Below are 27,050 nucleotides of genomic sequence, written 5' to 3' on the forward strand. Positions count from 1 at the left end.
TATATATATAGTTGCAAAATTTATCCCTAATGAGTATGTATATATATATGTTTAAACTAGATAACCTTTTTTTCATTCCATTTTATGTATGTTAAACATAAACTCATATAAAAGCATTGCAAAACAAAATTTGCAACAACAAAAATTAGAAAAAAGAGCAATAAAGCAATTTAAAACAGAAGAATCCAACACATTCTATTTCCGTATCACAATTAGTGTATGTTTGGAACTGTATTTGTCGATCATGTATTGCTACTAAAGCACCTTTAGCCACATTAGTGCAGTTACAAACCCTAGCTTCAATTTCTAAAGCACGTCCATTTTTGGAGTTTGTCATACTAACACATAACACCAACAAACTTCAAACAAATTTATCATTTAGGTGACAACAACTTTTACGTGAGCAAAATCTTGGAAGCAAGGTACCATAATGATTAATGATAGAACATGAAGAAAATATATCTTCAAAATATATCCTATTATCTTTTTGTATTTCAGAACATTGGGAGTGAGAGAAACAATATTATCTCCTATTATTATGAAGCACATTCATTCATAGTGGCTGTATCTAGTATTAAATATCTCATATTCAACTCATATGTTGACTTTAAATTTCATATTCATATCACACATTTTGGCCATCAGTCAACAACACAACTGTTTGCATATTATTATGGTTATTATAAATTATCTCATACAAATAAAAACACAATGAAAACAATGCCTCAAAATATATCTAGTATATGAAATTAGAGGATTTTTACGGTGCATGTGTTAATTCAAGATGTATCGATATATTTAGTTTTTAAATTGATGGTAAATAAGTTATTATTTAACAAAAAATATTTAACATCTTTTAAAATTTATAACAACTAAATAACATTCACTAAAAATGTTAGTAAATTAACATTTAAAATTTCCTGAATTTGTTATTAGTATTAATAGTGAATATTTTTTAAGAAGAATATAGAAAATTAGTATTACGTTTATAAATAATGAAATGAAGTTTCTTTTTCTGATAAAATGATTTTTTTTAAAGCATAAATAATCTATCAATAATTTTTTGATATAAAAAATGATCAAGATTTTTTTATTTAAGAAAGTAAATGTACCAAAAGTTTTCAATTTTCAATTTAGCTCCCATAAAATTATGAATAATGTGTGATATGAATAAATGTAGTTAGACATATTTTGAAGCCTCTAACTACTTCCTTAAACTACCCGAATCTCTACCATTCAGACAAACTTAGTACTAAAGAGGCATTTGGAAAATACAATTTAATCTCACTTTTTTTTTATTGTTTCTCTTTTAAAAAATAAATATAAGTCATGATAAATGCTTATTTGACACTTAAAAAGTATTTCACATTTTAGATGAATCGTAATTTATATATAATATTGGATTTTTTGACTGAATTTATTATATTTAATATTGAAAAATTAAAGTCAATTTTACTATATATTTCACTATTATCTTGCATTTAAATATTGTCATATGAATGCATATAGGCCGATAAATATGAGAAACAATATTAGATTTATAAATAAGTAATAGGTAAAAAGTGTTCTTTTTCTTCAAAATGTATAAAGTAAGTAAATAAAATATATGTTACATGCATTGTGTCTAATCAACACTTCTACAATATAACAATCAAAACGTAATAATATAATATGAAAACTTTAAAATAAGAGAAAAAATTGTTACAATGTAAAAATTCTAAAATCAGATAAAAAACCACAACCGTAATTTAATGATAATCAGATAATAATATTATATGAAAATTGTTACAACACATATTTATTTCAAAATCATGACCATAAATTACACTCACACTCCCCAAAATAAATATTTAAACTACATTTTCACAACACTTTAACATAAGAGTTAAAAAAAAAATAGATATAAATTTAAAATATTTCTAACTTATACAAATTATAAAGAAAAACTAAAATTATATATATAAACTTGAATTCACCCTTTCTTTACGATTTCAAAAAATGTGAAACTTTTTTAAACACTGAATTACAACCAAACCTAACACCATTAACATTGTTAAGTATTTCTTTTTAATTGACCAAGACATGTTTTTGTTTCATCAATATAAAAAGAAAAGGAAAAAACGTCACTCAAAACAAAAACACTACTTTCGCCCTCTCCTTTTTCACTTTGCTTTGCATGCTATATAAATAATCACTTCTCCTTTTAAGTTCTGTGTTCTGTCTAGAAAATAAGAGAGACAGAGAGAGATCAATGAAGTCTGAAAAGAATTTGCTACCACTATTTAATGATGTGAAACAGAGTGAAGATAGAGAAGAGAAAGTTCCAACCATGACAAGAAAAGGAGTTTATGCTGCTTTATCTTATATGCTCTCTTCAGGTTTGATTTTTTACCACTTCAGCATCAATTTTTGTTTATTAACAATCTACATTTTTATTCAATATTATTAATATTGGCCAATATATTTATATAAATATATCTTGTAAAATTTACTCTGTTTATTTCTCTTAAGTACTTTTTATTCCATTAAAAAAAAGTATTTTTTATTAAAACTGTCTAATGGTGTTCCCTAACTCTAGTTTACTATGATAATTAGTAATTATAGTGAAATGAAATAATTATGTAAATCATCTTTCTGAATGTTTACTTTAAAAAGCTTATTAATTCACAAAAATTGGCGTGGCACAATAAGTGTATGTGTATCTTTAACATGTGATCAATGTTTGATTTCTAGTGGGTATAAATTAATAAAAGAGATTAACTAGTTGATTAATTATCCATTCAAATTCGATTATAGTAAATAGATTAAAAATACAAATTCAGAATTTGAATTATTCCATCATTGATTCATTGGTCAACTATTCCAATTTATTGTTATTATTATTATTATTATTATTATTATTATTATTATTATTATTAAATTTAATTAATACAATTTATTTGACAAATTTAGTACTTTTATTTTTTTACTACAATAAATATGGGACCCATTTTTTTGACAAATTTAAGACAGACATCTGTTTGAAATTCATCCAGAGAATGTCACATCGATTTAGTGCATAAGTATGCCAAGATCAATATATGATATAAGTCAAATAACAAATCAAAACAAGCACTCGTGTTCTTACCTATAATGTTACAAAGACACAATATAAACAGTAGATAATTTGTAGGTATGCTTCAAAGGTTTGATTCATAAATTATTACATTAAGATATAAAGTTAACAGTGTTGGATATTACTAGTCAGTGTCATGGTAACTAGTGCTTCATTATTAATTATAAATTCTAAGTGTCAACTTCACATTAGATCTATACCTCCTTCAAAAAAACAAAACTTCACATATACTATCAGGGTATGTATGTTTTCCCTAGTGTATTGGATTTAATTTGCTGGATGACAAAATTGATTTTAAAAAGATAATTGTTAACGAATGTCTCAATATAAAAATATAAAATTGATTTAAATTTTTTGTCTTTAAATATATTTATTAGCCTTAAATTTAATGTTTGACCTATCTTTCTGTAAATATGTCTAAACGTAGGTTTGAGTTTTACTAGTCTTATTGAAAGAATTTAAATATAAGTTTTGTTAGTGTTCATTGAGGATAAGGGCTTCTTTATTTTGAATGGAATATAATTCCGTAATTTTAAATTTTTCATAAAAAAAAAAAATAAAAAGTTTAATTACTAGATATTATCAGTATAAATTTTTTACATTATCAATATATTATAATCATTTATGATTGTGACTTTTGAAATAATTATCATAAAATTCAAAGATTTCTAATGATCCGACAGTTGTAATTATCTAAAATTATAATACTAGTATGTCCAAAAATATTTCAATCATCCTACAAACAATTTATTTTCAATCAAAGTTAATATTACAAAATTAATATTATTCATAAATACAAATGTTTCTATTGTTTCCCTCCCTTTTTTGAAGTGACATAACAAGTTTTTGGATTTATTGCATTTGATTTCCCCTGTATTTATTGCGGCAAATCTATCTAATGATAAGACCATCAAAAAAACAACTGTTTTAAGACTCAATAAATAAATAATATTTTTTTTCAATAAAAAGGTGTACAAAATTTGGTACTTAATTAAAATCCCTCATATTTTAACGTTTTTAAATCTAAAAATAATAAAAATTTATCTAAAATTAATATTAACTCTACAAATATTAAATTAATCGACTTAATTATCTATTAAAAAAGAAATATCATATAAAATTAATTATTTAATTAAATATTTTTTTAATTCTAAGTTGTCTTAAAAATAGTTTTTTATGAAAAAATTGTAATTATACAAAAAAAAAATTATTATAAATCCTAAAAAGCCTCATATTTAAATTCGTCGAAACCTTGTCTATATTTTGATCAGTTGGCTTGTATGGCGACGAGAGACATTAGTAGTCATTCCATCTTTTTCTTAGTATCCTAAATAAACATACTTGAATTTCTATTTTTATAAATTAAAATATCGAAGTTAAATCTGCACCCTTCAATAAGGTTCCTATTATTGTCACGCGTGCATACAAGGAGTGCCATGGCCCAGTAACTGCATGTGCCTTCTGTGATATGTTTTAAAATGTTTCAACCTATAAATCATCTCAATCAGTTATCAATAACATTTATAATATTAATATATATTAATATGGGAAGTTAAATAAAGATACAAGAGAAAAACATATTTAAATGATGAGATAAAGATGTGTGAAAAATGTATTTAAATTTAATTTAATTAATAAATATCGATATTATTAATTTAAATATTAAAATCAAAATTTTACAATTGTTTAAGTTAGTTATAATAATATTTATCGTCTTATGTAAAACAACAAGTATGAGAAATACTGGGTGTTTTCATTAACCAAATTGTTTTTTATTAAAAAGTTGGAAAGGTGCCTTTTTGTCCAACATCTCTTTATACTTTCTCCATTCTTGACATTCCTTTGGGCATAAAATTTAGAAAATTACATTAGTTTTATGTCTCCTATCCTACATTAAACAATTTGGACTTCAGATTGATTTTGTTGGAGACTTGGACACGCAGGCACGAAGAGACCAAACAACATATCTCCGTCTAAAATCAATTTTGTGGATAATCTATTATTCCAAACACACACTACGATAACCACTTGCAATATAAGCTAAGACATCTCAATATTGTGTCTCACCACATGTGCAATGTGCTATGTTAGTTTGGAAGTGAATCCAAGTTCATAACTTGAGTCAGTGCTATTCTTTGTTGTTTTATTGTGTTTATGGCTGGAAAGTAGATTGATTAGCATGCTTTGCTACATTAAAATATTAGATGACTAGTTCTAAAGGTTCAAGTTGTTGTCTTCTTGTGGGAATGTACTTTATTTTCCTCAAGTGTTTTTTCTCCAAAAAATTAAAAGCTTATTAATAATATAGAAACCTCTCATCAAGTTCCACCGCAAAGTATCACCATTTAAAAAGTTATAGTTCCTTCGTTAATTAGTATAAAATTATTTTAAAGTAAGTACCAATGTAATATAAATGGTAGAAGAACCCTTCTAAAACAGTTTTATAATAACAAGATTATTAAGATTATTAAAGGTAATTTTAGTCTCTCTATTTTTATTTATTCACGAAATTAGTATTTTTTTTTTTTAAAGTTGACAATTTTGGCCATCCCTTCTTATTTTTTAACTAGAAAATGACGACGTAAAATGTTTTGAATAACGTGACATGTGATACGATAACGTAAAATGATTAACACTCATGAAATTGAAATAAAATGCACTAAAAACTTAGCTTTCAACTTAGGAAATTTTCATATTTTTAATTTAATTAATAACATATGAATAATTAATGCATCTAGATGATTCTATACCATAAAATTATATGTTACATCATTAAAAATATGTCAATTCGCATTTTTTTAGTTCAAAAATCTGAGGGAAGAACTAAAACTATTGTTTTATAAAATAGGGGGATCATTTATGGTAATTGATAATAATAAATGAATTAAAACTGCAATTAAACCATTATAAAACTATAAGAGTCATATGATATCACTGAGGAATAACACTAGACAACAAAAAACAAAGTTGGATGTGAAGACTGAGAATTATATCTCTATGATTTTTAACTAAAATTTATAGATACCACTTTTATCAGAGGAAGGTTACATTTTTTTAATTTTATACTGATAATTGTACATCTTCAGGGTAGTTGTTTTTCTGTTGCATATCTTAATTGTTTGAGTAAAGATGATTTGCCACTATACTCTAATGATTGATTTTTCTTTAGTGCTTTTGGTCATGTTCAATAAAGCAGCTCTCACTTCTTACAGTTTCCCATTTGCAAATGTCATTTCACTTGCTCAGGTAAATCATTTTTCAAAATGGTTTGTAACTATCGTTAGTTTAATCCTTGTTGTCTCATTCTAATTTCTCAGCACTCAATCTTAATTTGTTCTGTTTTGGCTCTATTTTGATAAACAATTTAATTAAATATTTATAGTGTAAACGAATATCGTACAAATACTTTTGTATAAGTCATTTTTATAACAATAAAATAAAATCAAACTGTTTTTATATAAGCTATAAGTTATATTCATATACTGTCTTGTAGAGCATATATAAATAACTTGAAAACAACTTACAAACATATCATATCATAAAGATGTTTCCAAAAGTTCTTTCAAACTATCTCAGAAGTGCTTACAAGTTCTGCTTCATATATGAGTCACATGTAGCTCTTCTCTCTCTTTTTTCCTTATCATCCTTTAATATTATTTTTCCATTCTGATAAGTTAGTATATATACTTATATGTCATGTTGGTTTCAGATGGTGTGTGCATTTGTTATTCTCTATGTGTTGAAATCCTTCAAGATAATTTCTTTCACTACTGGTGAATCCCAGAACAGCTCTAATAACAATTCAATACTATTGGTGTCCTTCACTACATTATACTACACATTTCCACTAGCATTAACATATTTGCTGTATATGGTAAGTATTTGTAAACATTTATTTTTGATTTGTACACATCAAGAACATAAGTCATAAGTTTTCTCCAACAATCTCTGTACCTATTTGGTGAAAGGTTGTGACGATGGAAGCTGTGCGCGGCATAAATATTCCAATGTACACCACTCTTAGAAGAACTATTGTGGCCTTCACAATGATTATGGAGTATTTTATATCAGGGAAGAAGCATTCAAGTTCTGTTGTTGGAAGGTTTGGAACTCTAACTTTTCTTTCTATCCAATGGTTGTACTTGGATAATTCATATCATGATAATGAAAGTGGTGAGTTAGAAGAATGGTTATATATTTTATTTGTTCCATGCATGCACATTCCAACTAGTATATGCTAATATCTGTTGAGAGACGACATCGCTAGTCTGGGTAGCCTTCATAAGGCTTCGACAATACTTATCTTACAAGCTAGTTTTATAGAGTTGAATTAAGCCCTATACACTAATTTTAACTTTTAAGGTGATAGCAGAATCTATTAGAGATATGTTATAGGACAAAAACTTTGTCATTTCACCACTCCAACATACTCCTCACGCTTAAGACTGCGCGTCTAAAGCATGGAATCCAAATTTAAATTTGGTATTAGAATCTAACTAACAACTGTTATTAGATTAAGTTTGTCACTCCAACACACTTTAGGATTTAACTTCTAAAACATGGAAAAATGTAGGTGGAATAACACGGATCTCAACAGTATCAATTAACCGATTAGTTTGCTTAAGAAAATGAAGAGTAAAGTGGATGAAAAGATCATGCTATATATTTCAGCTAATTAAGTAGCTGTATTGTGGTTTTTAACTCTTTATCTGTCATATCCTACTTGATCATTGTTCTATTCTTTTATATATTGTAGATTTTATATCATATATGTATCAGTGATTATTATGCGTTGATTACTTTGCCTGACGGATCAAGGGATTTATTAGTGTTGGGATAATCCTAGCTGGTGCTTTGATTGCTGGAGCTCGAGACTTATCATTTGATGCTTATGCCTATACAGTTGTTTTCCTAGAAAACATGTGCAAAGCAGTGTACCTTGCTTCTGTTTCTCATGTTGGTAAGATGATCACCGTTTCTTGTTATGTATCATTCATTTGACTACTTTTGGAGTCTGTCATCATTGAATCTCGTATACTTCCAATTTTTCATAGGTAAAGCTAGTGGTCTTAATATATTTGGTATTATATGGAGCAATGGTAAGATTTAGTAATCTTGAAAGTGTTGTTTTTCTCCTATTTCATTGGTTTTGAACATAATAATAATTGGATTCATATCTTAATCCTTCATTTTTTTTTTCTAGTGTTGATTTGTGGACCAATATTGTTTCTATGGTCCTTGCTTAGAGGTGACCTCCAATCAACACTCAACTTCCCATATTTGCTCTACCCTGGATTTCAGGTGCTTCTTGTTACCAAATGTTAATCCATATACTTTGGAACATTAATTCCTTTATCTTGAAAGTGTAGTTGTAAGTTTGTGTCATTCATTTCCAAAAATGTTTGATGTAATTGTTATTATTCAATTGATAATTTGGAGGCATTATTTGATTTACTGCATTGGAATCTTGGGCAGGTTGTGATGGTTCTGTCATGTGGTTTTACTTTCTTTTTAAACTACATTGTTGTTTTAAATACAACTATCAACTCAGCACTTACACAGGCAATATGTGGTAATTTAAAGGTTAGTTCTGTTTCTACATTATGTCGTTCATTTTTGTGCCTGCACTAACCATAAGTTTCCACATGAAAACTATTTTATTTACTTGTATGCTACATGGAAAAAGAACTCAAGAGTCCATACATATGCTATTATTAATTTATTACCTTCTTTTCGCAACTCAAAGTCTTCTCAAAAGCCTCCCAACTTTATTTGGATTGGCTAATTCAAATATTTATTTTATATGTTCTAATATATGTTTTTGTGTATTTTAAAATATTGGGAGTAGGAGAAGAAACACTCCTATTATTATCTAATATATTGTTAAAACATTTTTTCCAGGATGTTTTTACTAGTGGGATTGGTTGGATGTTATTTGGAGGACTTCCATATGATTTGGTAAACACAATCCCTTTGGGGACTTTAATTCTTGACTGGTGTCTCGTTCACTCTGTATATTCTTTTTTATGTAACTTATAAAGTCTTGTGTATTTGTTGGCATGCAGTTCAATGTTCTTGGTCAATCACTTAGCTTCTTTGGGTCCTGTTTGTATGCCTATTATAAACTCCAAGGAATCTGAAGACGACAGATTTCATTTGGAAGCATCAAAACAAACACAGTTATTGCGGATTGTTCTACAAGTTTCTTGCTTTCATAGTCTAAAAATGAAAAGCAAAAATTTTGAATTCTCTATTAAAAAAAATTACAGTATACAAAATGAGTTTAGTAGTACTTTGAAGGTATGGTGGTGTAATCTTGTGCCTTAAGATTTTGTAGGCAATCAGGATCGTTATCAGTTTCAAGAAAACTACAATCGATTTTAGCCATTATAAATTTGTATAATGTGGAAAAAATAATACTATTTTAAACGCGGATGAAAAATTCTCAAACATAGGATAATGGATTGCATGATATATGTAGATCCTTATCTTCTTACTCTGCAACCCCTCTAGAGTGCAACTCTTTGTAGATTTGCTGAAGCGGTGGTACTGCATTTTCTGAGCAGTATGGCAAAAACCGAGAATTGGGGAAAAAATTATCAAAAGATAGTATTCAAATATGAAATTGATAATATGAAAATTGAATTCATTGCATATTTTGCTAACTGAATACATAAAATAAATGTGATATAATATCAAAATAAACATCGAACATGGAATAAGAATCTAAAGCATATTAAGCATCACATTTCTTCAAGAATTCATTGAATGTCAACAACTGCAAAACTATAGAAAGCAAGCCAACTTTGTCCCAAAAACGAAACTGACCAAATACAGGAGGAAAAAAGAACTAGGGAACATAAGTTAAAACTTGATTTAAGATCAAGCGTCTGCAATGGTAACCTCAACCTCAACACCAGGTTCAATTGTGATGGAGGTAATCTGCTTAACCACATCTGGGGAACTGTAGAGATCAATGACTCTCTTGTGGACACGGAGTTCAAACCTATCCCAAGTGTTGGTACCTGAAACAAGACGCAATATCATGAATACAAGTAGTTCATTCATTCGACAAGTAACAAAATTAAGAAAAGCCTACATATTGATAACACTTGAAAAATTGAGTCAGCAGGCTTTACACTGACACAACATTACTATTTTATTAAAAAAACCATTGGCAGCACAATTTAGGTGTGGCATAAAGGAAATAACAACGCCATGACTCGGAGTAATACCACAAAGCACACAACTTTCAAGACTATGACATAACACTATATGAAACAGCTTTCCATCAACCAAAGAATAACAGTCTACTTGAGCAAACTAAAAATGACAGGCCACACAAAACAAGAGATACATGTGCAGTACAATGAAGAAGGGGCTTGCAAAACTCAAAACAGAAAGAAAAGTCTTTGGTCACTGAAGAAAATACAAGTAGAAAGACTTTGTTTCTTCCTATTTTTGAGACAATCTACATCACAGTGGTAGTGCATTAAAATATAATGATAACTAAGTGCTTATAATTACAAACTTGATTATCAGCAATTGTGTATGCTAATTAAAATAAGATCCAACAGCCTATGAATATTTCATAAATTAAGTGTATATATATAAATGTAACACTAATATAAATTCCTCAGTTAAAAAAGCAATAAAAATAAACCCTTTCAATAGCTCACTAAAATAATTATCATTTTGTTGCCTATCACAACTATAATTAAATCATCATGAATTCACTGAAACAGTTTAATCTCATCATCTAAATCACGGAATAGAGTAGGATAGAAGGACACATGGTCCAACACAAATTAGAAACAAACACGATGATAGTGGTTGCAAAGTGAACATCAAAAGAGCAACAAGAAAAAAACAAAAAAGGGAAAAGCAAGCCACACAATAATAAAAAAATTGAAACTACAGAGTGAAGATAAATAAATGTCATACCTTCACCACAAGGGGACTTCCTTGTAGTGATGTTAAGAACTTTAGTAGGCATCCTGACAGGTCCCTTAACCCTAAGATGCTTGTCCTTGGCACCGCGAACCAAGTCAGCACAAACTATAACAACAAAACCAGCGTATTAGTCATGGCAACAAATATAAGGATTGAAAATTTGACAAATTAATTAAAATAAAATACCCACCCTTCTCGAGATTTTTGACGTGTTTCGAGGAGAGGGTTATCCTAATCTTGTGGATCTGCTCCTGAGACTCTTCCAAACCAACCTTTGTGGGTTTCATAGCAGCATACGCCATTGTTCAGATTTCAACTGAAAAACAAACAACAAAGAAGCCGTAGCAACATAAATTTTCAGTTAATTCATTCAAGCAGAATAATAGAAAATACAAAAATAATATTGAAACGAATTTATGATTATTGATAAACAATGAGTAATAAAACAAAATCAACATAATCTAAAGTGATATTTTTTATCAATTTTTAGGAATCGCAGTGTATCGTGCTAGCGAGTAACAATAACAATGAATTGAGATTTGAAAGTGAAGATAAAATTGGATGTAAAGTGAGAATCTAGTCCTTACCGATTGTTTGTTACGAGACGAGAAACGATGCGATGCTTCCGTGCTGGAAACTGCCGTCAGTGGTGGCGACTCGTAACGAAGCTGCTAGTGCTAGGGTTACTTCAATATATTTGAACGATGTGCAAAGCTAAATGGTTTTTATTATTATGTTGTGTGGATAGCGGGTGCAGGCCCAGTATATAGGGGGTGCAAGCCCAGCAATCTGCAAAGTAGACCGGGTTCGTTGCAGCCCAAATAAAGGTTACATTTATTTTGTTTAATAAAATACAGTTTATTATTAAAAAAAACAAAACTGTTTTTTGAATTACTGCAAAAATAATATTTTTTTTAACATTAATTGTATCAAAATTAGTTATAAAATATTTTTTTAAATAGAAATACTTACCATAATAATTATAATAATAACTATTTAGTAATTGTTTATACAAGTCACACTCAAATTAATTATCTGACAGACGTAAATTTCATTAGTTATTTTTTTTTATTTGATGAGATAAAAGAAAAGACAAGACTACACAATAAATAATTAGACCCCAAAAAGAGGACATCTCAAAACTTAAGCTTATCAACACTGCTAGAACCAATCTTGATAAGGAGATTAACACTTTAGTTTTCCTAGGATATGAATAATTTGGACATTCTAATCAAGTTTCAACAAGTCACTAGTCATCAAGTTTCAACAAGTCACTAGTCATGAATGGTGATATTTTCCGTCATGAAACAATGTGGAAGATTGAAAGTAGTATAAATTAGACTAGTAATTAGCATTGAGGCATAAAACATTAGAGTAATTTAAGTTCTTAGCAATATGCAAACCATGCAAGATGGTCACTATGATAACCACATAATCTAAAAGAGGGTCTTGACCAACACAAGATTCATTCCTTGCTCTCCACTATAAACCTGCAGAGGAAAATAGTAGAATCCGAACCAGTACTCTGGAGCTTAATTCTGAAATCTCACAATTAGAACATCTGATGCAAATAGGGATTGCATAGGGACAAACCCATTAGTGTAGGCGCAAGCCTTCACTTTGGGAAAAAATTCAATATTATACTACTATAGTACACTATAAAAGAAAGGATTAAAGATAATTTAATTTTAGTTGACTAACACATCACACAACACACATCCAAATCTCTTCGTGTGAGAGAGAGTTAAGTGCCACTTCTTCAAGCTTTGTATGTTTTATATACCATTTTGTTATAAATTATAAGTAAAAATTAGTCAAAGAAAATAGAGTTATTTGTTCTAAATTTTGAATTAAATAAATTAAATAAATTGATAAATTTTTAATCATATTTTCAGACAGAAATAGTATTTACGATTGTAAATTTATATATGTTGTCCGTATTACTCAAAAATTTCTTGGTCCATATTTGGGATCATACGAAGATTAGTGCACACACACAAAAACTTAATATTTGTAGGTGTCTTCAATCTCAAATTCAAGACCACTTAAGATCATTAAGACTTACTAAAATTAAGAAATTGGTAACGGAGCTACAATTGATGGTGGAGATAATATAGTGGTGATTTTGTCAAGGCGTAAATGAGCCCATTTATTTTAAATCAACGAGCAAGGTCGACCAATATGTATAAGTGCATATTTTTTTAACAATAGTAATAGATTTAAATTTAGTCTTTTTCAGTATTTATTTATCTTTGGATAAACTACCATTTGGATTGTTGAATATACCCGACACTCTCACTTTCGTTCCCAACTAAATCAAAACTCCAAATTAGTCATTGACCCATCCAATCCAAATGTCGACATACTTAATACTTGATGTTAAATTGATAACTTAGAGGATTATGTGTCACTATTTCATCGCCACATAGGTAGCTATGGAGACAATGACCAAAATTAGAGTAAAATTAAAATAAAATAAATTAAAAAAATTACGCAATATGCACCTTTTTTTGTTCTTCATTTTCATCCCTCTAACCCTAAACCAAATATCTTCTTCTTGATTTTCTTATTCATCTTCTTCCCCTAATTTCTTCATCTTATTATTCTCTTATCTATTTTTCAATGTGTGTCTTCAATTGAGTGTCATTTACTTAATAGCTCCAAAGATCAATCAAATGTTATCTTTCATAAAAGAATAAATTTCCCTTATGAGTTTATTGCAAGAGATAGAAAGGAACGGTGTGGAAGTAAAAGAGAAATTAATAAGAAAAAAAGGGGTACATGGATTTACCATCGTTAATAACACTATGCTATAAGAAAAAGAAAGAAAGAAAAAAAAATGTATGTGGATTTACCATCATTACTAACACTATGCTACAAGAAAAAAAAAATACATGAACTTGCTCCAATTTCTTATCTTCTATCTTGTGAAGTTGTGATGTAGCTTCAAATTTTTATTATAAAATAAGATGGAAGAGACAAATTATATCATGAAAATATTTATATGCTTATTTTGAATGAAGAAGATGAAGCAATTGGGGATAAAAAATGATGAAAAAAATGGAGGAAGAAGAAATTAAGTTTAAGATAAAAGACAGAGAAGGAGAACAAAACATGTTCAGGTTTACTATTTTTTTTCCCCTTCAATTTTACTATCATTTTAGTATTTGTCTACTCGACTACTTATGTGACAATAAAAGAGTGACACATAAGATGTCATGTAATCATATACATTATCAAGTAAATAGAGTTAACTGTCGATTTTACGATATAGACTAAATTAACATATGTTTGGATAAGTCAATTACTAGTTTAAATTTGACTGAATAAGATACTAAAATAACAACATCATACACATTCAAGAATAAAAAAATGATTTACTATACTTATTTATCTTTTCTTTTAGTTTTACTTTTTTTAACAAGTAGTGTCACATCTATTAATTTATCTATTTTAATGCAATTTGTCTCTTTTTCTCTAGTCACATTTATTTAGATGACACAAATCTCTTTTGTTTTTGGAAAAGTCGTTTTCTTATTTGTTCAATAAGATGACAATGGGAGTTAAACAGATAAGAACGACACACTTAAACAAATAAGAGTGGTCAGTATCACCTAATTGAAAATAAAAAATTAAAATATCAAACAAAAAAGGGTTGTAAGTATTTTAAAAACTTAGATACCTGTTTCTTTAGTGTGGTTTTCCAAAATATCAAGATATTAAGAATTCAGACGGAAGGTGACAAATTTCTGCTGTACTAATCCGGAACGTGACAATAAGTAAGCATAAAAATCAATTATTTTAATTAAATTTCTTGCATTTATCGGTAAAAATATTTATTTTATGTATGTGTTAAAAATATTTATTTAATTAAATGTCATATTCTGTGTGCTTGCTTGGTAGCCCTTACCGACATGAGTATTAAAAAAGAATAGAAAAAATCTCAACGAAGTTTAAGATAAGAGTAGATACAAAATGAGGCCCTACATGCTTCAAAAGACAAAATTTAATGACGCAATGTTCTGATTTTCTTATGTAGACCCATTTCCATGACCCACCAACATAATTTCAATTACTTATTGAAACAAGAAAGGAAGCAACCACAAAAGCATGGAAATTGGAAGGTAACAGGTATGGAAACAATTAATGAGCCATTTATTTATAGCATAATAAATTATTAAAACAAACAACTTTGGTTCATTTCATTACTATCTATACAAATTCAATCACAATATTTAATCCTCTAAGCTTCATCTCCTTTTCAGAATTATTTCACTAGTGCTTCAAAGGGTTTCTCTTTTCTGTGTCTTTGTTGCGATTTTTCTTATGGTTCAAGGTGAAAATTCTTGATTCTTATGATACTTGTGTTTGAAATTTTGTATATTAGGCCATGATCAATTGCAGAATCTGATTTGTTCAAAAGGGTCAGATCAAAATCTTACCTTTCTTCAAAACAGAATCATGATTTTGCTATTGGTAAGTAAAGTTTGAAAATTTTCAAGTGTGATGAGGAAGAAGGAAAATTGAGTTGTTGGAAAGTGTGGTTTTAATTTGGAGAAATGGGTTCATCATGTTTTTTCATAATATGTATTCTTCATTCAGCAATAGCTTTGACTTGTGGATCTTTGATGGTTTTTTGGTCAAAAGATACATATGTATTAAGCCATGGACCAAAGACAGCAATTAAGCTTCAAGGTTCAACACCACATGATCAGTTATTGATTCAAACATCAGATTCTTTTTCTGGGTTGTTGTTGTTCACAATTGGGTCCCTTGTGTTCATGGTTGCTTGTGTTAAGGACATGGAGTTTCAGAGTTTCTTTGCTAAAGGGTGTGTTTTTCTTCATGTTTCTATGGCTGTTTGGAGATTTTACTTTGAAGGGAAACTTGAAGATCTTGATTATGGTTGGCCTAGGCATGCTTTTGGGGATATTGCTTTGGCCATCTCTTGGGTCTTTTTTCTTTTGTACATGTGGAGAGAGAAATATGATTAGCAGTTATTATACATGATTGGATAAATTTGATGAAATCATGGTGATAATGTAATTTTGCTAACTCTTTAGAAAATACTTTTTTAATAAAATTACAATGACACCATGATTTTAATTAAAATCTTTATCTATCTACACATGTGGTGTAATAGTAAATATGTTGTGTGATTTATAAAAAAAAGAGTGCCAAAATAAAATATAAAAGGTTGAGTTTTAGTGACAAATAAACAAGATTTTTCAAACTCTATAACAAGGGAGAAATTAAGTTTACATCTAATGAAAAATCTTGGGCTTTCTTTGTGTATGTGGTTGATCAAATTCTCAAGTAAAATGGAGAGTCTTAGAGAAAATTGGATACAATTGCTTGCTTTGTGTTTTATAAGCAAGCACACATAATTATTGTTTGGTTGTTCACCCTTTTCATGAGTACCGTTTTATTGTAAATTTTTAATGTACTATCATCCATAGTATTGGTCAAATGTATTTATATCCTTGTTTCCACAATCTTAATCTTACCAAATATAGTATGCTAAAATTACTAAATAACTTAATCTCTTAGTCATGTGTTGGTATAGAATAGCATTTGATGAGAGATATGTGCCTTTTAAATAGTCTATTAAATAAATTTATATACTTTAAAATATAGTCTTTAACTTTAGGTGGAAGATATAATGTACCATTAAAAATAAATAAATCTTTAAAGTTATTGTATTATTATGTACATCATTATACAATTCTTTTAATCGGATATATGGTTATATAATTTTTTTACAATATTATTTTAGTTAAAAATTACAAAATTCATAAGTCAAATGCGTTTATTTGTAGAGTTAAAATACCTTTTATAGTTTTATAAAAAAAACCTTTATACTATTTTTAGTGTATCTTTTTATTATAAAAATATTATGTTTATTTATATTATGTTTATTTATAAATTTTTGTCATTTTATACTATTAACTTTAAAGTTATGAGTTCGTGTATTGAATTTTTATTTTATTTTATTTTAAAGAATTTGTATTATTTTCGATCAATATAGTGTATTAAATTATCCTCAAGTTATAGCTCAACTGACAAATGTCGATATTGTTAGATTTGACGTATCGTCGACGTCTCGAATCTACAATTTTGTGAGTTAATCATGATAAAATTCATCATTATTTTAAAATAAAAAAGGATATAATGTATTAATTTAGATGAGTATATTTTTTTAGTAAAAAAAGAATCGTTTATACAAAGTCCAAAAAATATGAGTAAAATAATTAGTATTTGAATAAAAAAAAGTGGAAAAATAAAAAATAAATTTAAGAAGACTTAATTGTACTATTGGTCTTTCTATTTTCACCAATTTACACAAGTGGTCATCTTATGTTAAATTCCGACAATTTCAGTCAATTTCTAGTATTATTGAACTAAAATACGATGATGTGACATACAATCTCATGATGTAGAGTCGTTAATTAAATTAGAAAAATAAATAATTTTTGAATTTGAAAACGAAATTTTAAGAGAATTTTATGACCGTTAATTATTTCATATCATATGTTACATCATTTAATACAAATCATGTTGTTATTTTTAGTTAAAAAATTAGAATAAATGATCAAAATTACTGAATTTTAAAATATGTAAATCAATTTTGTAAATTGGAAAAAATTAAGAAATATTGAAATTACAATTTAAGTTATTCAACAAAAGTATATAGTACTTATTTTTTGAAAAAAAATATATCTTTTTGACTCAATATAGTATTGTTGAAGTGGTTATTTGTTTACGAGTAACCAATATTGTACTGTTGGAACTCTTATCTATTTTTTCTTCTTCTTAAACTGTTACCAATTTTATTGCAATTCGATTGTTTTAACATATTCTTAAAAGAAATTAAAATGTTAACTCAATTAACAAAATTATACACTTCCAAAAGTAGTGAATACTATACCGAGGAATACATATTAGAAATTACGGAATCATATAGTTAAAAATAAATAAAATACTAAAAATAAGTTTGAAAATTTAAAAATTTAATAGAATATTTCATATTTATGATTAAAAAAATATTAAAAAATACATTAAATATTCTATATAAAATAATTAGAGTTATAGTAAATTAAATACTTCTAGATCATTAAGACTTAACTCAATCAACAAATAACTTTATTATGAGATTTATCATATTTTTTAAGAAAAAAAAATCTCTAAATAACTTTATTATTCCTTATATAAAAATATAAATAATAAAGATTTAACAAAATAACTGCAGTTAACTATCTTTATTTAATTTTATTATCCCTAATACAAAATATATAATTATAGAAATAGAACTAATAATATATTAAATATTTTATATAAGATGGAAATATATATTCAAATAAAAAGGTATGAATTAAGCATAAAAAACAAGATACCATTTTCTTCTGTCATAAAATATTTTGTATATTAGAAACCGCCTTTCTTTCAGTTTCACATTTCGTTTTCTTTCATAATAAAAAGGGTGCAGTAAAAAATTAGGTAAAGCTAAACGCAACACAACCCTGCCGTTTCGTGTTTGTACCCTAATTATCACATCAAAAGCCAACAGAAAGAGAAAAAGGATGGGTAGCGCACAAGAGCAAAACGGCGGCGTTAGTTCTTCCACTGTGTTGAACCAAGGAACCGCAACAGCGTGTAAAGTGTCGAAAGCTAAGAAGAAAATATGCTGCGCTTGTCCTGAGACGAAGAAGCTGCGGGATGAGTGCATAGTGGAGCACGGTGAAGTGGCTTGTGCGAAGTGGATCGAAGCTCATAAGATTTGCCTTCGCGCTGAGGGATTCAATGTTTGAGATCCATCGGTAATTATTCCTTTGGATAACAATAACAATTACAGGATTAGGAATAGGATCATCATAACTAGGATCTCATTTTGTTTTTGTTTAATTTACAGTATTTTCTTTTATTTTCAAATTAAAATTTAAGGAAGAGCTAGTTCAACTAACCAATAATTTCAGTTTTAGTGATTTATTTTGTTGTTGTTTTTATCTCTGTTACTGAAACCAGTAATGTTGTGGCGTGCTCTGATTTTTTTCAATTTGAAGCGAAAATCACTATTTTTAAATAAAATAATTATTTTGATATTTTAATTATGTTTGTATAGATTATTTTTAAATCTGTTCTCAACTAAAGATTTGTTATGGTAAAAATTAAAAGCTATTTTTAATAGAGGAGAGAAATATAAAATCAATTTTCATAATTTTAATCAAATACAAAATTGTTTTTCGCTTTTGTAAAAAATAAACAAAAGATTGTGGGAGAATATCTTTTGGGAGAGATTATTCTTTTAAATAAAATTTTCTATATTTAAAGATTAGTATATAAGCTCAGTTATAAGTGGAGAATACTTTAGAAATTTGATATGGTTCTTGAGGTTGATATGAAATCAACTTGATATGGTTCCACCATTTTAAAAATAGTTCACACAAAAAATTGTAAACTCTACCTACACAGATTTCATTTAATAAAAAATTTGAACGTAAAAAAATATCAAAAGAGAATATTACTCATTATTAATTGTTTAAATGATCTTTAAACAACTACATCACCAAGGTAAATACAAAACCACCTGTGCATTTTGTCTCATAAATTCAATATTTGATTAGTATTATTCTACTATTTTAATATAGCAAAAAATTCACAACACTTCAATACCATAAATGCTCTATATATTACTTTAAAGGATGTCAAACCATCTTCTTTATTAACAATAACATAATAATGCTAATTGGTATATTTTTATTATGTATATAATAAATAGGCTAAATTACGTGGTCCCTTAACTTAATTTCAGGTAAGGGTTTAATCTCTTATTTTTTTTTTTCTCCTGATTTAGTCCTTTATTTCTAATAATATCAAATAAAGTATAAAAATATGAGTTTATTTGAAGATTTGCATTACGGATTTGATGAAACTTGTATTATATTGAAGAATATAATTAATTTTATGAGTTTTGATTGAATTTTTTTTTGAATTTTTGTTTAAAAAAGAATAATGTTGTTGAAATTTTAAAACATAAAATATCAAATTGTCATTTAAAATTAAAATAAAAGACTAAGTCGGAAAAAAAAAATAAAAGATTAAAATGTTACTTAAGTTAAGGGACCACATATATATAATTTAGCTTAATAAATAATATAATAAATGTAATATTTTGTGTATTAGAGACGTGCCTAAAGAGGATGCGGAGACCCTTTTAGACAGCCTTAACATGATGAGTTGTGGCCAATATACCGAAATATGTAGCTTCCCTTCTTGAAACAAGCATTCAATTTCTTAGTCATATTCAAGACAAAAGCTAAACCTGTGTTGAAGAGAGGTATCTTCATACCTGAAACAATTGTTATTAGATTTCCAAATTCTCCAATGAGTCAACGAAAAGAGATAACGGAGGTTTAATTTACATAACAGAGGTCAAAATTTTAAAAGTAATGGTAATATACTTTCTCTCTTCTTATTTCTTCTTATTTATAAGTAAAATTGTTGATGTATTTGATCTCAAATTTAGATTAAATACACCAATTTTTTTTTTATAAATGAGAGAAGGAGTACGTAATTTATTAAACTTCATGTGCATAACAATAAAATGTTGAGTATATGGTTTGATTTAGGCACATTCCAAGCGTCTTAGACCAACAATTGTTCTATCCGCAATTGCATCAATAGGAAGCTCCGCCAGAACATATCCTTACTAAATCAGCTTCACAAAACTAACAACCCATTTTTAATCCACACAATTGTCATTCTCATATTATATTCTATCAACACTAAACATACAGACTCCTTGTCCCTTAATAGACTCAGGTTCCATAACTTATTTGAGATTCATTATACAACTCATGTAATTGTTGCTTTTTTTAATCGACATATTATCACATTTCAAAATTCATATACTACCTTAAATCAATAATATGGTTGGAATCAAAGGAACACAAATATTGTTACACCAAATTGTTAACACTTTGGGTTCAACAAATCAGATATAGCAACCTCTAACTATTGACGCGAAGATGAAGACAAACCTAAACAAAATCAATCTAATCGAAAACGTTAATAATTTTTTCAATGTAAGATTAAAAGACACTTTACAAAGACAATAATAATTTGTAATTTATTTAAAAAAAATATATATTATGTTTTATTTATTAATGCATATTTTGTTTTTGATGCATTTGTTTTCAATTATTATTAATATTAATATTAATATTACAATTTGAAAAATCAAAATCCTCTAAAAAAAAAACGAAAAGAGCAGAACGTTTTATGGTTGCATTACGGGGAATAAATATTGTAAAAAAAAATTAATTATTATATAAAAAAAGATCTCCCTCCATTTCCCGCTCCTAAAACTTTCTGAAAACCCTTTTTTTCCTGCCATTGTAGTTGTCCTCCAGCCCAAATTCAAACCCCATGGAAACCCTAACTTTTGGAAACCCCAATTAGAAGAAACCTTCATCTCACTCTCAAATTTCACATACATCGAACCTTCACTAACTCATCTTCTTTTGCTTCTAAAATCCCAAATCGCTAGACCCGCTTCTTCTCTTTGTTTCGTTCAAATCGCGTCTTACTGGTACGGCTTTTCAGTTTCAGTTCAAATCCACTTCCTTTTATAAACGTTGTTCCATTTTTTGTTTGTTCCCAATGTAGTAAAAACATATTCTACCAAAATATGTTTCTTTTTTTGCTCTTTGGTTGAAAAGTGTGGCGTATTGTTGATGCATTTAGTTTTGGGAGAATAGAGTAGTACTGATCGGTAAATGTGATGATATATTTGCGAGTTGAAATTTTTGACTTTTTTGGTTGCAATATGTTGTGAATGTTTTTGAGATATCTTAAGAAAATGTGGTTTAAGTAATTCTAGTTTTAAGGATTTTTCTTTGGGGTTCTTCTTGTTTTTAATCATGTTTGAATATTCATACTATGTTATACATTGAATCATTTTTCACAAGGTATTTATATATTTGCACTGGTTCTTAGGATTTTGGGCATTTCTGCTGTCTATTTTAAGAGTTTAATAGATATGCACTGTCGATTTAAACAATTTTACTCTAACAACCAACGCAAGCCATTGATTGGGTATTTATTTTGTGATGGAAGGTACAATCATGTGGTGAGATGATAAATCAATGGTTTCTATTAACTATGAGTGTAAAAAACAATTCTTTTTAACAAAAAATATTTTGAAGAAAAATGTACCAAAGGAGGAAACTAAAGTTGCCAAAGGGGCTATCACTAATCCTAATCTCCTAAGCCCTCCACAGAAAAAAACTTTGACAACCAATCATATGTTGATCCTTGGTCAAGTTATGTGAATTTTTTAATTTCCTTTTATTTTGGTTCAGTTTAAGGTTGTGGTGAGGATATGATCTATGGCACTTGCACCACAGCTTTTAAGTCACTGTAAGAATTCCTTGCTTCTTCTGGTTTTAACTTCAAATCTGATTTGTTAAAAAATAAGAATTTTTTTAATTGGATTCTGTGTTTGTTACCAGTTATTTAAAATTTTTATTATTATATTTGGTTATATACTATGTCTGAACTTTGAATTTTACTCAACCTAGAATAGTGCTCAGTCCAGTGGTTGAGAAGTGCTTTTGTTTTGCCTGGAGGAAAATGCAAAGACTTGCAGTTTAATATTGAACGATTCTAGTTGTGTTGGGATTTCTCATCAAACAAAGGATTGAAAGTAGTAGTTTTGAAGTTCTTTTTTCTTTTGTTTACTTTTGCTTGATTCATGGCACAATATTATAGTGATTGATCATGTACGTACCGATGCCAACCCATTGAAAAGACTTATGTTTTTTATTAATTTTATTTTTTTATTTAAATTCTCCTTCTATAAGGATTGATTTTTCTTTTGCAGGAGTTCCAGACCACTACTGTTGCAGAATTCATTGAATTATCAAGCAAAGTTATCCTCCAAGTGTTTTCCTAGGCAGATAAGAATGGAAGGTAATCTTAGTTGTAGCATAGAGGGCAACAATAAGGATTATAGAGGTGCCTTGATTGTCCTAGAAGGCTTGGATCGGTCTGGGAAGTCTTCTCAGTGCAGCAGACTAGTGTCCTACTTGGAGGGACAAGGGCTCCCTTCTGAACTATGGAGATTTCCTGATAGAACTACTAGCGTTGGGCAAATGATATCTGCTTATCTTACAAATGCATCGCAGTTGGATGATCATACTATTCATCTTCTCTTCAGTGCTAATCGTTGGGAAAAGAGGTTTCTACTTTTGTGTTTTTGTTTTCATATCTGTTATGTTATTATTTGTCATATGCGCCATTCTGGGATTTAGTTTGTGAAATTCATGTCCTGTGAACTGCCATTATGTCTTAATTTTGCTTGTAGCTTGTGGGAGGACAGCTGGAGGTTTAGGAGGTTTTAATATAGTAAAAGTGGTTTGTAAAAAACAGCATGGGAAGATCAAAGAAATTCTTGATTCGTGACTTGGAAGTTTGATATATGGGCATGGATCATTGTCTAGCTGGAAAGTAGATAAGTATTCCAAGAAGAGTGGGGGTATAAAGCAGGAAGTGGAAACCATACACGACTTAGGCATTTAAGTCCTTTGATTAAAAACTCTATTTTCCATAATGATTTTAGAAGCCAAAGAAGCGATATCTTATAATATGAACATATGCTTTATGTAATCAGAAGAAGAAAGCTGCTGTGTTGTATTACTGCTGTGATGACATGTGGTTTTGTAAGGCTGACATGGACTCTGACTCTGAGGGAAGCAGAGTTCAATAAGCTTGATACATGGCTCCAGTTACTAAGTTAATATGGCTATTATGACTTTGGTGATATCATGATTAGATTCATATCCTAAAATGTGGTGCTATTATCTTATGTTGCATGCAGGTTTCATAGCAATCAAACCATTTGGATATTTTTTCCTTTCACTTGCTCATGACAAGTGAAATTGCAAGATTTTTTTTGATTAAGTTGTGTTGTCTCTGCAGGTCATTGATGGAAGCAAAATTGAAAAGTGGAATCACCCTCATTGTTGATCGTTATTCTTATTCTGGGGTGGCTTTCTCATCTGCTAAGGGACTAGATATTGAATGGTGTAAGGTAAAATGTTCATGAGAACTTCTAAAGAGGTCTTCTATTCTAATTCAGTTTTTTATATGTATAATAGCTTACATTCTCTCTCTGTTAGTAAACAGTGAATTTTATATTTTGCAGGCCCCGGAAATTGGATTGCTGGCTCCAGATCTGGTAGCATACCTTGACATATCACCAGATGTAAGCAACACTTGCTATGTGGCAATAAAATGTGATTTGTTAGGTCAGGTTTTGAGATTTGAGACTCTATTTCAAAACTGCTTTATTTATCATAACCGCAGTTTTAGAAACAATATTTCTTGCCCATTACTTTTTATTTGTTTTCATGCTGGGAAAAGTTTTTATTCTGTAATAAAACCACACTTATTTCTGTAGTGTTTCTCTGCTCCCTTTTCTATGTTCCATGATGTTGGGGAGTTGATTTCTAAAAAGTTAGATGTATTACTTTCCTTCAGGAGGGTGGTTCAAGTCCTAATGCACAAATGATTTCTGATCTCTTGCTTCTATAATATGTCCACCTTGATTTTCTGATTTTTTTCACTATTGATTGGCTAGCATGTTTTAGTTTTGTTCATGCATGCTTCCCTGTTTTCTTATTTATATTTGTTGCATATTCATATCAGAAAGCTGCAGAAAGAGGAGGGTATGGTGGTGAGAGATATGAAAAATTGGAATTTCAAAAGAAAGTTGCTGAACATTACAAAGTTCTTCACGATTCCTCCTGGAAGGTAATGGACTATTTTTCTGGTGTTTCCTCCTGAAATTGACAGTTCCGATACTAATACTTTGTTGTCGTATGTCAGTCTGTTAAATTGGTAATTTTGTTTCTGTGATCCCTACATGTCTTGCTCGTTGCCATTCAATACATATTTGGTATCACGTTGGGTTTGCCATAATCTCGGTAGCCAATGTGATTTTACAAAAGCTACAACTTGTTTTACTTTTGTTTTTCATCCTCTTTCCACTGGTTTGATGCAGGTTGTAGATGCTTGCCAGCCTATAGAAGATGTGGAGAAACAGTTGCAAGAGATTGTACTTGCTTGTGTCACAGAATGCCGGAAGGGGAGACCACTCTCCTCGTTGTGGTCGACAGACATGTAGTGCCCTTGAATGAGATGTCATATATGAACAAGTATGCCATATATATTCTGCACACCAAACCCTTTTTATGGATAATTCTGGTTGATTCATTCCCACATCATAATTTCAAATTGTTTGCTAAGTAATTTGATGACAGCTTGGAGAATTTTAGTATACTCAAGTTGGAAGGAATGAAAAATTCCTTATTCAACAAATGTGGCAGCTCTATCATTGGGATTGCCTCAAGAGTCTTTCATGTCTGGTGCGACTGATAGGACGATATTATGGGAAGAAGCCAAATTGGTCCGAGGATTATTTTTTAGTCCATCAAATGTTACATCTGTTTACGTGCCTTCGAGAGAAACTTGTTTTTTAATTAAATTTTGTTTCACATTATTCTGGATTTAATGTTATATATAAGTTTTTCAATATTAGTCAGGATTCACTTGACATAAACTTTGTTCAATAATTTTTCAAGTTTTCCATTTTTTTTAATTCAGTCATTAAGCAGAATTAACATGTCAATTTTTTCAAAGATATTTCGTTTTAAAGGATTTTTGTGCGAATGCTAAAATCCCTGAAGTAAAACTATAACACTTTCTTAGAACTAACGCTCTTTTTTGAAGCCTTAAGTCTTAAAGCAAACAATTGTTTCATTAATGGTGTATGAGAATCCTCTTGTGCACAAATAGATTGCTGGTTAGTTTGGTGAAACTATTGTGTTATTTTGATTAAACTAAAATTTAAAATAATTTAATACTATTTGATAATGTAATTGAAGAGCAGTTAAAGTAATGTTGACAAATTGTATCCAAGTGTTGTCCTTCTTACTGGGGAAGGTATCTATGACATTTGTAGAACGACTAAGAGAGTCAATGAGTCTGAATTGAAGTTTTATTCACACTGCTTTTCAATAACCAGTGTTTAATATTTATACACCATTGACTCCATTATCCCCACTCACTTTGTCCACTAACTCCTCACATAATTAAAGTGTATAAACAACACTCAATGAATTACCTTACAAATCTTTTTTAGAAAAGAATTACCTTACAACAATCAAATTACCAATTTTGAACCAAAGTTATCATGCTAACGACGGTTCCCCAATATGGGTGTCACTTGTTAGAAACATTTATTTCCTAAGTGTTGGTATCTAATTGATTTATAAAATTTAAAATTGGTTTAATGGTATCTTGATGAATCTTTAATATCTATATTGTAAATTTGTGATCAATAGATATGAAATCACGTGATATGTGTACTTGAATAATGTATTCCGTAATTGAATAAATCTACGATAACTGAAATTATTTTAATTATTCATGCATAAGGTATGGTTTAAATTATTAGTCATATTTGAATTAATATATCAAACCATTGGAACCTTTTCGTGATCATAATTTCATCATTGAGTCTTTTTTGGTAGGAGTCTTTTAAATTGAATCTAAAGGCTAATGTTCGTAGATTGTGAAATTAGACTTCGTTATACTTACTGGGAGATTGATATTTGTGTTGATTTATTCGTTAATTTTAGTTACTTTCAAGATAGAAATATGATTGTTATAAACACTTTCTCTAGGTCATGTAGTACTTTATGAGTTAGATGCTCACAATTTCTTAAGAGAAACGGAGATTTTCATTAATATAGTTTTAGTGTATAAATATCAAATTAATATCACTATTTTTTTGTGTACTTTTAAATTATTTATATATCTAAAAATTATAATAACATATATTTCTATTTCTTCTAAGAAATAGAGAAAATACTAAACCATGCTCTATTATTTTCGTGTACTTTTTATTATTTTTTCTATG

At 28.6% G+C, this 27,050-nt stretch overlaps 5 protein-coding genes across 9 annotated transcripts; 4 read left to right on the plus strand and 1 right to left on the minus strand.

Annotated features, from left to right (window-relative positions):
• The first annotated feature begins 2,120 nt into the window (after positions 1 to 2,120).
• Positions 2,121 to 9,748, plus strand: LOC105852425 (UDP-N-acetylglucosamine transporter UGNT1-like). Its single transcript, XM_012717663.3, has 10 exons — positions 2,121 to 2,378; positions 6,285 to 6,361; positions 6,825 to 6,989; positions 7,084 to 7,217; positions 7,945 to 8,075; positions 8,170 to 8,214; positions 8,319 to 8,416; positions 8,591 to 8,698; positions 9,017 to 9,073; positions 9,181 to 9,748. Exons 1-10 carry the CDS (start codon positions 2,252 to 2,254, stop codon positions 9,253 to 9,255), a joined length of 1,017 nt encoding a protein of 338 aa, XP_012573117.1. The 5' UTR covers positions 2,121 to 2,251; the 3' UTR covers positions 9,256 to 9,748.
• An 86-nt stretch (positions 9,749 to 9,834) lies between these two features.
• Positions 9,835 to 11,812, minus strand: LOC101514953 (small ribosomal subunit protein uS10y). Its single transcript, XM_004487648.4, has 4 exons — positions 11,656 to 11,812; positions 11,259 to 11,384; positions 11,060 to 11,173; positions 9,835 to 10,140 (listed from the first exon to the last, which is right to left on the minus strand). The coding sequence occupies exons 2-4, from the start codon at positions 11,368 to 11,370 to the stop codon at positions 9,998 to 10,000; spliced, it is 369 nt and encodes a 122-aa protein (XP_004487705.1). The 5' UTR covers positions 11,371 to 11,384; positions 11,656 to 11,812; the 3' UTR covers positions 9,835 to 9,997.
• Positions 11,813 to 15,060: 3,248 nt separating this feature from the next.
• LOC101514394 (uncharacterized) lies at positions 15,061 to 16,563 on the plus strand. 3 transcript variants are annotated; one of them, XM_004487647.4, is made up of 2 exons: positions 15,061 to 15,199; positions 15,456 to 16,563. In XM_004487647.4, the coding sequence occupies exon 2, from the start codon at positions 15,628 to 15,630 to the stop codon at positions 16,060 to 16,062; it is 435 nt and encodes a 144-aa protein (XP_004487704.1). In that variant the 5' UTR covers positions 15,061 to 15,199; positions 15,456 to 15,627; the 3' UTR covers positions 16,063 to 16,563. The 3 variants fall into 3 exon arrangements, with proteins under 3 accessions (XP_004487704.1, XP_004487703.1, XP_027187905.1); XM_004487646.4 differs by having other exon boundaries at positions 15,093 to 15,199; positions 15,334 to 16,563; XM_027332104.2 differs by having other exon boundaries at positions 15,109 to 15,192.
• A 1,952-nt stretch (positions 16,564 to 18,515) lies between these two features.
• LOC101513313 (uncharacterized) lies at positions 18,516 to 18,876 on the plus strand. Its single transcript, XM_073365328.1, has one exon. The coding sequence runs from the start codon at positions 18,649 to 18,651 to the stop codon at positions 18,874 to 18,876; it is 228 nt and encodes a 75-aa protein (XP_073221429.1). The 5' UTR covers positions 18,516 to 18,648.
• Positions 18,744 to 25,666, plus strand: LOC101513637 (thymidylate kinase). 3 transcript variants are annotated; one of them, XM_027332090.2, is made up of 7 exons: positions 18,745 to 18,885; positions 22,429 to 22,486; positions 22,950 to 23,306; positions 24,047 to 24,158; positions 24,273 to 24,332; positions 24,776 to 24,880; positions 25,131 to 25,666. In XM_027332090.2, the coding sequence occupies exons 2-7, from the start codon at positions 22,449 to 22,451 to the stop codon at positions 25,251 to 25,253; spliced, it is 795 nt and encodes a 264-aa protein (XP_027187891.1). In that variant the 5' UTR covers positions 18,745 to 18,885; positions 22,429 to 22,448; the 3' UTR covers positions 25,254 to 25,666. The 3 variants fall into 3 exon arrangements, with proteins under 3 accessions (XP_027187895.1, XP_027187891.1, XP_004487701.1); XM_004487644.4 differs by lacking the exon at positions 18,745 to 18,885 and adding an exon at positions 21,385 to 21,656; XM_027332094.2 differs by lacking the exon at positions 22,429 to 22,486 and having other exon boundaries at positions 18,744 to 18,885.
• The last annotated feature ends 1,384 nt before the right edge of the window (positions 25,667 to 27,050 follow it).

Source organism: Cicer arietinum, chromosome 1, assembly GCF_000331145.2.
Source record: "Cicer arietinum cultivar CDC Frontier isolate Library 1 chromosome 1, Cicar.CDCFrontier_v2.0, whole genome shotgun sequence".
NCBI lineage: Eukaryota > Viridiplantae > Streptophyta > Magnoliopsida > Fabales > Fabaceae > Cicer > Cicer arietinum.